Source organism: Diadema antillarum, unplaced genomic scaffold (genome assembly GCF_040938485.1).
Source record: "Diadema antillarum isolate AM-2024a unplaced genomic scaffold, OU_Dant_1.0 seq00001227_RagTag, whole genome shotgun sequence".
In the NCBI taxonomy this organism is placed as follows: Eukaryota; Metazoa; Echinodermata; class Echinoidea; order Diadematoida; family Diadematidae; genus Diadema; species Diadema antillarum.
Window position 1 is genome coordinate 264,910 of NW_027272016.1, and position 18,438 is coordinate 283,347.

General features: G+C 38.6%; 1 protein-coding gene across 2 annotated transcripts in view; it reads right to left on the minus strand.

Moving 5' to 3' along the window:
- LOC139745005 (uncharacterized) overlaps nt 1-18,438 on the minus strand; it is a 176,285-nt gene that overhangs the window by 26,287 nt on the left and 131,560 nt on the right. For both annotated transcript variants that reach the window (XM_071655409.1, XM_071655411.1), the window contains 2 exons: nt 11,717-11,782; nt 5,565-5,623 (listed from right to left, as the gene is read on the minus strand). In XM_071655409.1, coding sequence (XP_071511510.1) covers nt 5,565-5,623; nt 11,717-11,782 — 125 coding nt within the window. The remainder of the gene's footprint in view (nt 1-5,564; nt 5,624-11,716; nt 11,783-18,438) is intronic.

Genomic DNA, 18,438 nt, shown 5'->3' on the forward strand with positions numbered 1-18,438 from the left:
TTGAAGACTTCCCTCTCAGTGCAATGAGACAGATTGTACTTTAAGCACCAAGAGAAGTGCATGAGATTGAGTAGTCCATGTAATATGTGACAAAGTAACTGCCAGCAAAGAAACCCAAGGTAAAGAACAATTAAGTGTTATAACCACTCTCTTTCCTACATCACAACATCCATAATGTTAAACACTTGTACAGCTCCAGAAACCATCCTGTAAACTGACTGTATAAAAGTATATAAATCATACCACTGTCAAATTCCTTTTCATTGCGGCCTATGACACCCATTTCTATTGAGGTTCGCCACAACAGAAGAGTAAGTTGATATCATTATGGTGACTTAGTATCAACAACTGGAATACATTTATTTTCTCTACCCTCTACTGATGGCCTACTCCCCACTGACAAGATGATGATCAGCAAATTAAATCCTCTAGCATCTACCAGAAGCATCCTAGAGATAGACAGCAAGCCATCTCACTCCGTGTAACACCTTTCTCTCAGGTGCCCTAGTGTGTCACCAGTCATGGTTTCATCTCCTGTCCTCTGATACTATTTTGAGAAGTAGGATGGTGAGGCACAGACAGAGCTAGCGTCGCAAGATTAAAGGAGCACAGTAAGATGGCAAAGATAATGACATGCACACAAACTACAAACCTATGACATAGCAGGCCACATTCATAGAAATCTAGCCTTTTAACATCTCTTGTAGGATGCTATTCCTTGTTGATTTATCTATGAGTACTATATGGAAAGCCTCGCTAGGTCCCTAAAAAGCTTTTTCCAAATATGAACAGATACCAATGAACTTGTCAAAGGGGTGACATTATACGTAGCCTAAGTATCATACCACCTAGCTACTCTCCCTTCTGGCCCCATACCACCAAGAGACTCATCCCACAAACTGTCCTAGTTACATCAGTTCAAAGCCTTGCTGTTGTAATTGTTACATCTCTCAGTGAGCTACACATGTCTCTTCTAACCAAGGCTTGGCCCAACCTCCTCACTGATGTCAGCAGTACTTCAGAGACTAGCACAAGACTTTGGGAAAGGGAGAACAGGAATCTCTTCTAACTATACACCAATTTTCTAATTTTAAGCCTTCCTTCAGTTCCAAAACGTCATATTCGAAAATAATTTTGAATGTTAGAATCCCATGACTAAGTACACTGAATTTTCCAACAACTCTTGCTAAAGAGTAACAGTTAAAGCAGCATTTGATCCCTGAATGAGAAGGAATGTACTGTGTTTGCTAGATTCAAGATCATATTCATTCTGCTTACCTTACCCTCATCACTTACAGTAGGGGCATATACACTGCTATAAAAAAACCCTAAAAAACAAAACAACAACAACAACAACAAAAAAAACCTATAGTTTTCAGAACATTCCAGTTTTTTTGTTGGAAGGTGATGGGCAACAAAGGGTAGGGGCCTATAAGAAAAAAAATATCCTTAGAAGCATACTTTTAAAAAACTTTGTGATTTCATTATGATTTCTTGCCGGTATAAATATATAAATGCTCACTCCTCAGCTCACCAAACCTATTCTGGTTTTTGGTCACATGGTTTTTGGTCAGTGCTGAGAATCTCCTGCTTATCTGCCTACACGTAAAGACAGCAGCAAGTTACTCAAGTGCACTACTTACCCAAAATATGAATATTTCTGTTTTTTTTTTTTTGTGCATACACAATTCCTACAAAAACACAGAAACATTTCTTGTTTTCCTTGCACTGTGAATTGCATACTGAAAAACTCTGCTTGGTTCTTTCCCTTTTTATTTTTCAATGTAAATGCACCTAGCGGCAATTTTCCTATTATTGCCACTGATTACACATCTGTATGCTCAGATGTCTGTGAAATTAGCATACAAGTTGCAACTGTTTCACTGAAATACAATTTTGTGCAAATGAGGGTTAGTGTCTGGTTTGCTGTGTATAATAAAAAAATAATATCACAGCCTCAAGAGATTGCAGTAAAAGGCCTGCAGTTGTAAATAACTCCATCGTCTTCTTAACATTTATGAAGTGTGTTGTACTTTTGTTGTTTCAAGACAGCTAATTTTCTTAAGGTGTGCAACATTAGTTGGAAAGCTGCAGACCTCACACTTGGAAACCTTGGCATGTCTACATCAGACAGTCAAAAGATCTAGCTCTGAAAGGCTTGCTTTACTCCAACTCTATTCATGGATAAACTATAGACTATTAACTATAGACTATAAATTATAAACTATAGACTATGGATAAACTATAGACTATTTATGGATAAACCATCAATCAGTTTCACTTGTCCTCATGTGAAAAGAATATCTAAAAATTTCTGCAGCTCAAGACATTCATTATAGAAAAAAGGTGAGAAAAAAAAAACAACCACACCCCACAAACTGGGAGAACAATAGATGCCTCTTAAAATAACCACACTATTTTCTCTCTAGGTAAAAAACATACTTATTTTGGACATTCTTTAAGTCCTATATGTGTTGCAGAAATTAACTAAGTATTGTTTTTAATCACCTTTAAATTCTCTAGGTTACTCTTGGTTCTTTCAAACAGATGGAATTTGGATAGTAGAAGTCCAAATGTTCAGCCAGATGGCCAAGAATGAATTCTGTGTTGAGAGGCTGGTGCTAAGGACTGTATTTGAGGCCATCCACCCAGATATTCACACCACATCACATCTGTCATGTATGACCATTTGGTTCACTTTTTAGAGGAGAGCAAAATGACCTTGGGTTTGACTGGCTTTTGCTAAATAATCTATTTTCCATGCTAATCTCAATTTCTGACACACTACTGACTACCAAACTACTACTTTGCACACAAATAGAGGTATAGAGTGGTTTGGAAGAAAACGGGGGGGGGGGGGGGGGGGGGGGGGGAGAATGAGATGTACAGAGGGAGAGAGAAAGAAAGAAGATGACTGAAAAAACACAGAAAAGAGAGGGAGAGACCGAGAGTAAGGAGAAACGGAGGGAGAGAGACAGATTGAGTGGGGATAGAAATGGAGAGAGAAAGATAGAGTGGGGATAGAAAGGGAGAGAGACAGATAGAGTGGGGATAGAAAGGGAGAGAGAAAGATTGAGTGGGGATAGAAAGGGAGAGAGAAAGATAGAGTGGGGATAGAAAGGGAGAGAGACAGATTGAGTGGGGATAGAAAGGGAGAGAGAAAGATTGAGTGGGGATAGAAAGGGAGAGAGACAGATTGAGTGGGGATAGAAAGGGAGAGAGAAAGATAGAGTGGGGATAGAAAGGGAGAGAGAAAGATAGAGTGGGGATAGAAAGGGAGAGATGGTGGCAAAAGTGGTAACATGTTTCCTCTGTTTCATCAAGCAGTGTTTTGTTTTTGTTTTTGTTGTTTTGGGATGGTGGAGATAAAATTCCAAACTGGACCTCTGACAAATGTCCTTTTCATTCCCTCATCACTATGGCATGTTGTCTGATGACATGTTGTCTGATGACATGGTGGGGAAAAAAATCAAGCCACATCAACAGGCGAAAGGAGAACACTATCAGAAGCTTATAACAAACATGGTACCCCATTCTCAGAGTCACAGCATTTTGGAACAGTTTATGGAGCTAGACCAATTCTTTGGCTAGAAACCCCCCCCCCCCCCCCCCCAATGGATAGAAGAGTAACAGTTCAAAAGAGTGTTAATGACTGTTGGCATGGTAACCAAGGAGTAACACCAGTGAAGGACAGTTCATCAAGACAATACAAGAAGGGGCAGAGGGGACATTTTAATGGTGAAGCAGCTCTTTCTAGCTTTGAGACTGGGCAGCAGAGAAAATGAGAAAGAGAGAAGGGGGGGGGGGAGGGAAAGCACACATAGAAAAAAAAACATAGACAAACACACACACAGGAAGACATCTTTGGTTTGTCTGTGAGACTCTTTCTGCTAAGCACTAAGACATGTTATATACATTTAATTGCAACTTTAGCTGCAACTGATATTGATATCAGCAAGGAGACTATGCAGAGTACAAATATGCACAACTTTGTGTGTGTGCAAGTGTGTGTGTGTGTGTGTGTGTGTGTGTGTGAGTGTATGTGTGCCTGAATGCCAGTCTGAGAAGCGAGGCACAGGTGAACTGCCCATATTATACTAAAACTGGACCATGATTGGTTGGTCATCCATCTACAACATCCTGGGTATCAAGCTTTCCTTTCAGCCAATCCATGATGGCAGCATGCTTTGTGATGATTGATCTGCCTTGAGTATTTTGGTGAAAGTTGGCAGAAAAAGAGAGAAAATATCTCAAGATGGCTGCAAACTTGCTTGATATGTACACAGATCAGGCATTTGGCTTACTCAGGGAGATCATTCCTGTAAATATCTGCAATGTGGACAAAATTTAGCATCAGCGGATTTGCTGTTAAGCTTCTCAACAAACCTGGTACTACTTGCAGAGAAGAAGGGCTGTGCAATATTGTAGTTGGATTTCTAGTGACTAATGATTCACATGTGGCTTGCTCTCTGGTGGTTCTTCTCCTACTTTGTGTGCAAGAATTGCCTTCATAAAATGATTGCAAAAATATAATGTATACAATGTACCAGCAATGTCTTTTATTATTATCACTTTTTTGGATATCTCAGCCATTTGAAAACCAATTTTCATCAAATAAACATTGAGTCCTTCTTAAAATTACATGCTCTTTCATATTTCATGAGAGGTTTCTCATTATCTCACTTAAGAATGTAAAAAACATGATTCTCCACCTCAATCAGTACTGTACAACCCCTTTAAAAAGCAACGATGTAAAAGTTGATTGATTAATGGATGTATACATGGTCCTGCAAAAACCAGCTGCCAAATCATGTGATTTTAATGTTGCTTGGCAACAAAATATTGTTCACATGATTTGTAAATGCCACAAGTTTCAAACTTTCCTAAAAAAACTTAACTCATTGACCCTGCTCAAGTGGATACTTTGGAGTTTATACATCCATAAGAGTTGTGGAGAAAAAGTCTTTCAGCAAATACTGAACAAAAAGTGCTTTCCGGACATTAAGTTGAGAGTGTAAAGAATGCTTGTGTCATATTCTTGATATTACCATGGCTTGTGCAGATAATGCACAGGACACCACATAGAATTACACACTGACTCTTTAGTAGTCACATCATTCTGACTATATGTCCATTTTGTTCAAAACTTGACTAATCTACTGAATTTACAGTATTGTTTTCAGTAAAAACATGTAGCTAGGGGCATTTCTCTGTAGCCTCAACATCATCTCATCAAAACTACCTATAGCATTATGATATCTATGAACCTCAATTGGACAGCAAAAAATCTACAAAAGTTAATAAATAAAGGATATTGGCTAGCATACTCGCTGAGGAAAGATAGGTTTACACACACACACTTATAGTGTATTGACAGGACATAACCATGTCAACAAGCATCAGCATGAATAGGAGATATCTATCCAAAAGGACACAACTGATAAAATATGGATAAATCGTATAAGTAAAGGATTTGATCACATACACATACATCATTGGACAACAATATATTCTTGTTTAAATAGAACACAAGGTAATTAAAAAAAAAAGCTCAAGTCAGTTACCTTTGCTCTCTCTAATCTCTGCCTTTGTTCATGGAATGCTGGTGTGGTGGTTTTGAGGGCTGCAAGGAGAGAAAAAGTAGTAGACAGGAACAAATATTATTCTGATTCTTAAAGCATTTCACTGCCACAAAGTATGTGGCTTATTGTGTAGAATGGAATGAAAATGAGCTGTGAAAGTCAGTCATTGCAATGCCACACGATATCTTGAAAAACGTTGCGAAAAGTAAAAACAACTTGTCAAGCAGTGATGTTCTTCATTATATTCAACCTTCACTCACTTTCCTCTGGTATCTGCACGTGAAGACTGATCTTAAAATCCATTTTGCTGCACAGACTGCTCCATCTGCCTTTGGTAACATAATGATAATATCCAATGATATATGACATCCAACAAAATGGCACTAATATGGTGAAAGACAGCTACTGGTAAAATTCTTAGGTAGGATGCTGTCATCCTGTCCAATAGATGGACACTGATGTACAGCAACACTGTTGTAGGAGTGGTGGTGGTGGTGGTGGTGGTGGTGGTGGCTATAAGCTTCTCCTCCTTGAGATGGGCTTCTAAACAAGCTACATCTTGGAGGAGAATGGATGGGAATTCCATGTGAAGGAGACTTAAAGGAGGAAGAGCTGCTTGTTGTAAATGAGACTGGTAGGTGAGAAGAGATGCCACAGAGTGCAGCATCTCCACCATCATGGTATCTTAGTTTGGAGTCATTAATATCAAGCTATTATTTACCAGCCAAGACGGCTGGCTGCCATTGCAAGGTTTAAGTTTGTAGATAGAGATGGACAGAGAGAGGTAGGGGTGGTCTGGAGGGTGGGATAACTGTGTGCGGTATACAAAGATGAAAAAAAGATTTGATGATGTATCGGCATCAGATGTCTCAGACTAGATAGTGTGGGAGGAGAGATGGGAGATGGAGAGAAAGAAAGAGACTGAGATTTGGTGTGAGGTGGAGGAAGGAAGGGGGTGTGGCTACACTCTGTGACGTCTTTCAGGAATGCATGTCCTTGTATGACATCCCTCTGTTGAGACCATAATGATGCCATGATACCAGAGGCCCAGCTCTCTTCTTGTGACGTCATAGTGAGCCATGCTACCTCTATGACATCAATTTCTCCTTTTCAATGCTGCCGGCTTGAAATCAATAGGTCATTGTTTAAGCACATCCTTTACCATAGTAAAGACATTAAATGACTGGTAGAGATTGCTTAATAGGAAAATGAATCCAAGAAGGAAGGAAAGGGAGAAGGGAGGGAAAGGAAGAAGAGAAATCCTGCGTGATTTATAAAGATAGATTGAAAGTAGGAATCGGTGAGAAGGATAACCCCATCCTCACAAACAGTAAGAGAGAAAGGAAAGGAAAACGGGATAAGAATTGGGCATAAACAGCATGTAAATAGAGAAAGAAAAAGACAGAGAAAGAGACAAAAGGACAGACTGACAGACATTTATACCAAGATGGAGGGAAAGGAATAATTTGTAAGTATGTGAGCAAACACAAGGAGACTAAAGATAATGTGATAAATATTACAAGGAAAGAGTTACAGCAGGGGTAGACAGCATGTATTCTCTAGCAGAGCTAGGATATACTAGATAGCATCCAGAATGCATACCCTGGATGACGTCAAATGTCAAATATTTTGACGACGACTCTCAGATTATCGTGCAGTCTATTACTGCTGCTGCAAACTTCACTCAAACTTCTCATGGTAGAAGAGAGGAATGGCAGAGATAGTTGGATGACAAGAAGGCATACATAATGATTGCACTGCAAAGGGAAGATGAACAATGAGGAAACATGGGAAGGTGATTGTGAGTCATAGGATTAACAAGGATATAAAGGTTGCTCTCAGCTGCCTTCAAAAGGGACCACAGTGAGTAAACCAACCTGGGTTCATTCTACATTCTGATACAATTACCACTGACTGCAATGAAAGTATCACAGGATGACATTCATACAGCATATGTGCTGGCCATGCAAACTTTTATGAAATGTATGAGATATGTGCATATGTTAGACTGACAAAAGTAACTGAAGAGAGGAGGATACATGATAGGATGGAGGGGAAAGAAAGAGATAAAAGGTATGCAAACTGGCTCATCTTTAGGATAGCACAAGTATGAGAGGAATGTAGGCCTGAGATGATGTCACATCGGCATGGTAGAAAAATGAGCTGCCCTCTGATACTGCTACCACCCCATCCTTACAACTCCTGAGGCCCCATCCAGATCTCCACCCCTACCCCATCAACATCAGCCCTATCCCCATCATCAATATCACTACCACTCTCTGGTACAAGGAATGCCATGTATTTAGACATGCACTCTGACAAGACAGTTTTAACATGTGTAATCTTGTTACACAGCTAACGTGTCATCAGCTAAAATTAGCGCATACTTCATGTTTTACTTACAAGCCACTCTACAATACAGTGGAGAACTCTCCAAAGAGTTCCTTCAGTCTCCATGAGAGAACTCTCCAAAGAGTTCCTTCAGTCTCCATGAGAGAACTCTCCAAAGAGTTCCTTCAGTCTCCATGAGAAAGGACTCCTACGCAGGCAAGTTAGGACTGCTTTACTCTAATTAATCTGTTAAATTACCTATTTTGTCAGCTGCTAATGATTGAAATTACCTTCACAAAGAATGTGTTAAAAATGGAATAAAAAAGATATTTGCTTTCCTTATCTATATTGTGTTCTCTGTTTAAAAAGTAGTTTCCACATAATTGTGCAGTGTAAATCTTAGCTTGTCGATTGAAACATACAACGGGATTAAAATGCCATAGTGTGTGGAATTCAGAGTTGATTCCATACACACAGTGGGTGTTAATCCTACCCTGACACCTTCCTAGTCATGTCTAATCCTTCCCTAAAGCCAGTCTTCTCACTATTTCATCTCATCTCTCAATCTAGTTTGATACACATACAGCCTCTCTTTCCTATCATAGAATTAGACACACACATGGCAGCTGTTACAGTCAAAAATACCTCCTAGCACAGTACAGGCCTGCATAAATGGTTGCCTGGGAGAAAAAGACTGCTTGGTCTTTTCTTTGAAAAAAAAAGAATATTATAGTGGAATGAGAATGAAGTAGTATTATCCAGGTTTGCCTACCTAGTACCTGTGAAACAAAGTCCTCACTATGGACTATGGAATGCTTCTTTTATCAAAGTAATCTCTTCGGTTGGCTATGAATGGAGCTTTTTTATTTGTCTATGGTTACTTTAAACCAGAGTAGATTTCCACTGATTCAGATAAGCATTGAGCAAGTGGCATCTCAGACTGACATCAGATTCTATGTCATGTGGAGTATGGAACAGACATGGGTACACTGAAGTTCCAATAAAGTGATATTGGGATTATGATAACACATGTAGTATCATATTTCTATTCAGGTAAGAGCAAAATATGATGAATGCACTAATATTGATTATACAATGAACACAATCGCTCTCCTTATACATGGACAGGTGGAATTGTACCGAATTGTATTCCCTGTATACTTCCATAGACAGCATGAGTATAGACATTTAACAAGAAAAAAAAAACCCTACCAAACCTAACCCACATGTAGCCTATAAGTTAGTACAGTGAATCCACAAAGAAGAAGAAGAAGAAGAAGAAGAAGAAGAAGAAGAAGAAGAAGAAGAAGAAGAAGAAGAAGAAGAAGAAGAACATCCCTATGAAGTTTAAGGAAAATTGGACAATCTGTTCAAAAGTTATAATGATTAAGTTTTGTCTGAATCCATGTGCCATCATTGCGAGATAAAAAGGCCACAACAATACACTTTATTCTATTTAATTTTTATTTTTCATTGCAGCACTATTGTGACATTTATTAAGTGACAATAGTGCAGCAGTATATAGAGAAACAAAGAGAAAATTCCACAATATTTATTAGTCTTGATAATGACATTCGTTAACCTTGTTGCTGTCATGTGTGAAGGGTAATATATCATTCCAACTTTTCAGGAGGGAAATCCAATGCTCTTTTCAGTATGCTAGAAAAATGAACATACTGTAAGTACTATTACCTCTATATTGTCTTATCATTACATTGTTAACACATAACAAATTGTTACAATTTTTTATCTAGCAAGACACCAGACTGATTTGACTGAAACTCACAATTTTTTTCAAACTGTACTGACACATCTGTCTCTGCATTCACTGAATACACATAATATTTGAGTAAAGTCATCTTTATTGAAATAAAGGGAAAAATTCTGAGATTGGCAAATCAATTTTTTATGTTCATAACAAATTTTATGGTTGATGCGTCCACTTCTGTGGTTTTGTTTCCACTACCATGATTACATCTTCATTAGATGGTACATCTTCATTAGATGTTAAAGTTGAACAATAGTTTTTTTTTTCTGTTACTTTATTTCCTCTAGCCATTGACACCTGCTACAGTGTTGAGGTGGGGATGTCTTTAATCAGTCAGGAAAAGACAGAGAAGTCTCATATCTAGGTTTGTGGCAGGTAATTTCTTTTTCTTCAGGCTTATACATCTTAGACAGATCACAAAAAAAGTGAAAGAATTTAGTACACTTTCCGTACCTCATTTCCTGCAAGATAGAATCAAACCCCCTCTCAATCCCCCCCCCCCCTGCATCCAGCCTTTTAGTTTGCAATGGAGAGAATGGCAGCATAGAGATTTGGAAGTACAGAGGGGTGCTTGTCAGCATACACAGGGGACCAAAGAAAGCCCCCTAGAGATGGTTTTTCCAGCTGAGGTAGATGAAAGTAACACAGGTGGCAAACTAGATCTAAGAGCGCAAAGTGACTCCATTGGTCACCTGACTAGTTCACTTCTAATTGGTGGAGACGTGTTCTGTTCAATTTTTTTTTTCCTTCTGCAATCCAAAATTCACTTGCTTCCCCTACACTGACTTTTGACTAGTATCCTGTCATCCCATTCTGGGCTACAACAAGTCAATCCATGGATTTCTTGTCATGATCTCATTCCATTCCCTGCCCCTCCCCCTCAAATAAAAGGGTTAAAAAATACCACTCTTAAATCTTTTCTGGCAATGGTATCTAAACTTGTATCTATTTCTAAAAGCCAAGAGAATTATTAACTCTTCACACCTAAAATTAACGAGCCAACTAACAATCAATCACTTTCATTGTAAACCAGGTGAGGAAGATGAATCTAATGTGAGTAAAAGCACACATCAGAGTGTATCCCATTTTGTTTTTCTCTATCCAGACAGTTACAGATGAGTTCTGAAAAAATGCAGAGACAAGTGAACAGGTAAACTGACAAACTGGACAGGAACATAAAATAGGAGATGGGGGAAGAGATGGCTAAAATCACATCCACTGAAAGCATTTGTTCCTACTTACTTCCAGTGGCATACAAGTATTACCTGTGCCTATTAATGTTTAACCATATTCTTGGTATATCACAGTGTATGGATGACTGTTTCTATGCTAAGGAAATGCCCCAATATCTCATTTGACTTTTCAAAATCAATCGCCCTCTGACTGAAAACTTCATAGGCACATTGATGACTAAATTGCCTGGAATCTTTTTCTCACCGTGTTTCTCAAATGAACATCTAACAAGCCCAATTTTTATGGAGGCAGTCAGGAGAAGCCAAAACTATTTTCTGACTTACACTAAGTTGAAAACATTCTGTGAGGGTGACAAACCCTGATACAATTGTTGAAGTTTGGACAATCATTACAAAAATAAAATACAGAACCCCCCCCCCCCCCACACACACATATAGGTTGAATGTTAACATCAAAGCTGGGTCAAATCCAAGGCTAGCTGTAATCACTCTTCCAGATGTGGGTGCTCAGCCAGCTTACTTCTTGTCAGAACTTTGAGAGAGAAAACATGGAGTAAACAGATGTAGAGCCAGGGGCAGGAAGTTGGCAGTTCATGAATTAGCTGCATGATAGCTGGCAAGACATTGTATGAAAACTGGCTTCTTAGATCTATTCATATAATGACTGCCTCTTTTGTTTCTTTGTCATACAATACTAGTGCCATCTACAAACATTCACGAGAAATGAGACGATATTTCAAACTGAAGACAGTAACACCAGTTACTGGTATACTCTGCAGATACTTTGTATGACCAATGGAGTAAACCACTAGAAAGCAATTAAGGGCATTTGGATGACTTACGGGGCATGATGCCTTGGCTGACAAGCTCTTCTCTTGGTCTTCTTAACTTGAGTCGTAGTGCCAGCACTGTAAGAACAAGAAAACAGAGTAGAGAGACACAATTAGGAGCAAGTTGTATAAAGATATCGATCTTCAACAAGTTAAAGTACACACATCAACAACAAAATTTCACCTGCCTTTGTGAGGTCAAGTCACTGTGATATATGAAATATTCTTGTCCTGTAGAAGAAATTTCCAATCAAATATAAAACAAACACCAAGCACATACAAAAATATCTGCAACAAACAAGCAAACTAACAAAACTGTTAACAGATATTTTACCCGCACCTTCAGACCACATGTGATAAATGATACAGAGAAAATTACACAAAAGAGATTGCCTGAAAATGAAATCCAATGAGACTCTGAAGACAGTACACATATCATTGATTCCACGTCAACTAAAACTAATAATACATCTACAATGACATCTGAAACTAATGAAAGGTAATTTCATTAGTGGAAAACCCTTCTCATGTGGCTAAAAACAAAAGAGTGAGTATACTGTAGGAATCTCAGACAGGACCTGGAGGGTATATCAGATAGATTGCCCGGAGTAAAATTGTGTCTGCATTAGAGCTTAATTTGTCCATTTGTTGGCACCCTGCAGAGAGCCTGGCTGCCCTGTCCCACAGAGGCAACACCATGCTATTCTACTGTCCTCTCACTGTTTCCTTTGCCTTATGATGCGTGGGTGTCAGAAAAATGACACAAGAATCAGAGGAAGCACGAGAGAGGACTCACATGTATGGCAAGTCTCACAGAATATGAAAGCAAAGGAGAAATGGAGTCCAAAAGAAAAAAAAAATGATTGAAAACTTTTGACTCATAAAATTGAAAGGTTAAGGAGTGGCACGTGCTTGCTTGGTTGAAAATGAAGGAGTGATGCGGCCAAAACAAATGAAAATGAGAGCTCAGTGGGGTGCTAAAATGAGGCATCAGATTGAAGCAGACAGACAGGACTATCAAATGACTATTTACAGGCTAGGGCATGGTAACTGGCTAAAAGGTGATACTTCATGTCCCTTCCTATACAGTGTAAAGTAAAGAAGAAGAAGTAGGGCAGGAACAGTGCATGACAAAGAAAGAAAGAAAGAAAGAAAGAAAATTAGAATAGAGAACTCATGAGAGACAGAAGGTATTGACAGAAGGTATAGAATCTGAACATCTACATCAGGACTGTGAAGTAAGTAACGGTGTAGGTAGGAGACGTGTGCTGTATATATTACTAGTTAATGGCTACGGAAGGAGAGATGGGCATTCAGATCTACTGTGGACTCAATGTGCTAGTGACTAGTATGCTCATGCCTCCTTGACATCTGATAATCATACAGGAGCTTCTGATATTATGTGTTGACTACTGTGCAATTAAACAACAATAGCCTTTGCCAAGAAAACAAAGGGTACTGTTTAATTTTCCTTCAACACAATGTTAGACAAATGTTATCAGTGCAAAATACATCTACTCTAAGATATGTTTCAAGCATCTTCTGTTCTGTCATGAAGAAGTTCTCATACATTAATCTACATTGAGGTCAGGATAGTCCCAAATCTTGGCTAAGCTCGGGTGGCTGGATGGGTGTATCAGTGTGAGCAGGCATCGATATAAACAGGGATTCTACAAATGTACATCTCTCTGAATTGTTAGATATTGGTATCTATGATCATGGGGATCCTAGGCTGATGACGGCTTCGCCACTCAGTGATTAGTCGACTAGCCTGAAAAAAAATGGATCAAAGCAGCTTGTAGTCAGAGGTAGCCTGGTGAGCAAACTAAAAAACTTCAGTGTGCTCATTGACAGTTGCCCCATCTCACTGACCAGCTGTAGAAAGCATCCTTACCCTGGCTACCTCCTGCTGACCAGACCTACGTTGTATAGAGGGCAGCATGGCCCTGGTGTAATCTACTTTGGATGTGGTTTACTTCTCAGAGTGCCTGCACCATGGGTTGGCTTTCTCTACACAGAATCAATGCTCATCTTACTTCCTTGTTAAAAAAAATGAAGCAATGCCAAGAGTTTAGTCTGAATTTTAAGACTCAGAAAAAAGATTTACATACTTGATGATTCTATTATTCATCCTTAAACAAATTAACAATACCAAAAAAGAAAAGAAAAAGAAGAAGAAGAAGTTAATTGCATCTAGAAATCTAGTGTCTAACAACATGACAATATATAGGCCTATATCATAAGGTTCTGTGTGTGTTTGTGAGTGTGTGTGTGTGTGTGTGTGTGTGTGTTTAGTAAATTTCTCCACTTCCTGAAAAAGTACAAAACTTGTTTCTATGCTTGTTAAGTAGGCCTATAGGTCCTACTCACATTATCACAGTATTATATTTTGTGTACTTCAGAAGGCACACAGTAGTGGGTTTTGTAACCTAAAGTCTTGTTTACATGTCTATTAGTAAAACTCAAGCAGAGAGAGTATGTTGATGTTGTCAATGTAAATGGACCCTGACAAGAAACACCCGACTATTGGCTGAAATTGCTAATCAGATTTGAGGAGGTAAAATTATTTCCTGTGCAATATACAATGTTCAAATTCAAATTCAAATTCAAATTTGCATAGCCTGTCAATTAATGTAAATGATAGTGTCAATGAAATCATATAATACCAATAGCTACAAGATGAAGACACAATGGAGACTTCTGCATTAAGTGAAGTTCACACAAGAAATATAGCTGTCTTGTTTGACATGTTTCATACTCTACTCTGTCACCAGCATACCACACACATCATACTTTGACAGACTTGGTGGGGTATAAATAGTTTGTTTTCAGCTGATTTCTGCCAATGTGAGGCAGAGCTTTGAAATACAAAATCTTGCCTTTTACATGCACCATTTACCACAACCCTAGACAAAAGAAAAAGAAATACCTCCTGCTCCTAACCACTAATTCTTGAGGGAGAGGAAAATATGGCAAGTTACATGACAATTTTGTGATTCACAAAACGATACCATTCCAATATTTTGACAGTCAGAATTGGAGGATATTGTGCTAGTCTACAATACATCGCAAGATAATTTACCTGCAAACACAATGAATACAGAAATTCCATGTATATTCACTCATTCATCTCTAATTACGTAGTTTCTGTTTTTGTCTTCTGAGAGAGAAAGCAATATGGCAATTTAAGAATGCTGTTACATTACAGAATGTTGATTTTCATATATACACCACAAGTACAGTGTCTTGAAATTGAGACTAATTTGCACAGCCTGTCAATGCTGTAAGACTCTGGAGGCTGGACCCCTTGATTTGGGCTGGGTCACGCGTAAAACTGAGCTCACTCAACGCTTATTGCCAAATTGAGTTGTCAGCAGCAAGAAATCTGGTCTCAAGGTTCTGTAGCATGCTGGCCTACAGTTGATCTTTCATCCTGAGACTGACTGGTGAGACTATCTCTAACATGATGTCCTGATATGATTGTTTGGGAATATACCTTCAAAATTTTAAATTGATATTGCATGGTGGAATGAGACTAACTGAGTTAAGAAAGATACTGTGATACTACCAAAAATAACATGATAGCAGGAGAACTGACCTCACAGAGAAAGTAATTTGGATCGCAAAAATGGAACACAAAAAATGAGTGCAAATAAACAAACATAGGAATACATATGGAATGTCGTGACCCACTCCTACAAATAGTGGGAAGTCCCAACATTTGACAATAGCCATATTGGCAATGTACATAATATCTACTGTCTTAAACAGTACTGTCAATTGGCTGCAAAGAAAAATGTCATTCACCTTACTTCATATAATTATAAAGAATATTTTTGTTTTTCAGTGATGCTGCTATGTCTTAGACAAGTTTTCCCAGACAAAGGCTGATAAGAATGTCTGTAACTCAAAAACAGTTCCTTTTGATTGGTCATTTATCATTTGAAGCATAGTAGTATTAGGCAACATCATAAACAATCTCTGCTGCTATATGACATTCAAATCATGTTGAGAATAATTCTTTGGGGTATATCACCCTACATTACACAAGTTGGACCACAGAATGAAAGTGGCAAAACAAGATATAGGGAACCCTGAAAAAAAAAAGAACAAAAATCCATCCTCACCTGCATATAGGTCTACATCTGTAAGTATAGGGTATTTAAACAACTCTTAGATCTCATCCAATCTAATATCACAGGCTGCTATATTCTTTCTTATCAGACATCTTCTGTCTTTCTATCAACCAAGTAGTTATCTACTGAGGAGAGCTTGAGAAGAGAGGTGGGTCTAGGGTTTCATCCCACCAACGGGTGTAATCTGGTCTGATCATGCCTGAGATACCTGATAGAAGTGGGGTATGAAATCAGAAATCCAAGGGGCACAAGGGTAAAAGGGGGAGGGAGATGTGAGAGCTAGGGACGTCGATAGTACTGGACTGCTACTGATCCGTCATACTGTCTAAAACAGCCCAGAACAGAGCCTACAGAAATAAGGAGAGTAAATCTACATTTGGTACATCCCTTCCACATAGGGCAGTTTTTAAGAAGTGCACAAAAGGGCAACTGCTGAATGCCTTTGGTCTGAAAAACCTCCCTAATCAACTGCCACTGATGAAATAGCAATGAATATTTGAGCAAAAGACACCTCTCTCAGGTCCAGGCTAACTCTCTCTCTCAATGGTTCAATGGTGATTCAACAGGAGACACCAGTCTGAACAGCTTTCTTGATGAAACACCAATCAATTTGTACAAGCTGGCAAGTGGCAAAGCTTGCACTACATTCCTACTGTGCTTGCAAGGTGACATTCAAATAGACCCATAAGTCAGAGCTGATATTATAGGTTTGTGTTCTGGTGCTTGGGATTTCAATACAGATTCAGTACCTTTTAGTCTTGGAGGAAATGATACGGTGATTACAGTTCTCCATATCACTCAATGGGTAACCATCAGGGAATAATGGTTTGAAAGAGGGAAATGCACTAGATGCTTGATGGTTCTTTGATGGTAAGTTGCTTATCATATATAGGCCTACTACACTCTATTCTGAAAACATGAAAGGCAAGACAGAAGCAAACCTGCTCTACCACACACACCAGGGTACCATGTCTACAGCCTTGCTCCACTGAAGAAAGATGGCTAGGGGGATAAACCCGCAGAAGGCAGTGAACCACACTAGTCATGCCCCACTTGCTTCTGCATACAAGGAATGTCCTGATGACCGCCCATTAACACATTCTGGCCATGTCCTATCAACTTGGCCATGTCCTTAATAAATAAACACTGGCACGTGCCGATATGGTTGCCAGTTTCTTTTCTTCTCTGACCTTAATTTTGACCAATTATTCCCGTTTTGGAAGGCCTAACCAGGGGCCAGTATAAAGCCAGAGGGCAGTCTAGGAGATCACAGGTCAGGCACTGACAGACATGATATCTGGATGCTTGTCTACTTTTAGTTCTGCCTTTGATAATCTTTAAGTGGCAAGTCAGGTGAACTAGAAGGCTACATTAATCTTTAAAATCCATTGTTATAATTCATTTTGGAAATGATTTGATTTCCCTGTTTTTAGATTGCTTTTAATACTAGAATAAAGAAAAAAAATGAAAAGTCTATTAGTTAAAAAAAATTCAGAATTCAGTCAATGAGGAGGTTTGCCTCTACAATAGTGATGTCAAAAGGTTTGCATTGTATAGTGTTCTGGAAATTCATTACTGGCAGGATTCAAGCTTTGCTTTATGGAAGAAACAACCAAAGCTGATCATCAGTGACTGTCTGTCATAATTCAACTGCCTTTTACAGCTTAATATCCAAAAGACAATAAACAAAATAGTTCATTCTTTTTTAGTTCTCACCTTGCTCAAGCTCACGCAACCCTCTGTCCTCCCTTTCTCTCACCCCCTCCAAAAATGGATATCACATATTGTAACTATGAATTTGTTTGGCCCCTTAAAATCTACACATTAAGCAGTCAACAATTAGCAAAGATTAATATGGTCCTTTGTAAAAAAGAAAGAAAAAAGAAATATGAACTGTGATCCCAAAACACAAATTTGCAATGAAACATCCTGATTAAATGACAAAGTTTAATTCAAGACAATGAAAGGGAAGAAGCCACAAAAACTAGAAAAAAAAGAGGCATGACATTTATCACTGCCACTGTCCTGACATATTGTCCTGCCAGCATTGTGCATGTTACTAAAAATCAATATGAAAATATTTCAACCAAACTTTATTTCTTTTCCAACCATAAACACAGCACTGCACACCTTGACATCTCAAACACACAAATCAACATCAAATGAAATAATAAAAACCAACTACCTTGATTTACATCTTACATTCAGTCTTTTGTGAAAACAATCCATGTCTGCAGTGAGTGGAGAACTCTCTAAAACTTATGGTGTCAGGAAAACCATTAACCTTCTGCATCCTAGTTAAATATTCTCACATTTATCTTTGTCAGTTGAAATGAGGTGATATAGGATTGTAAGAGGCATGGCATTTACCTTTGGCATGAGTGGGTGGAGGTGAAATACATTATATCTGTGATTGTCACGAGAGTGAACAACATTGGTGGAAGGTTCCTTCTTTATAAATCTCTCAGGAATCATTGGCACATATTGGTTGAACAGATTAGAATTTATTAGCACTTAACACAGACATTCTATTGCTTTTCTAGCAGGATACTGATGGGAAGTTGGCAGGGTAAAAGATGAGGTTTATACCTTTAGAAC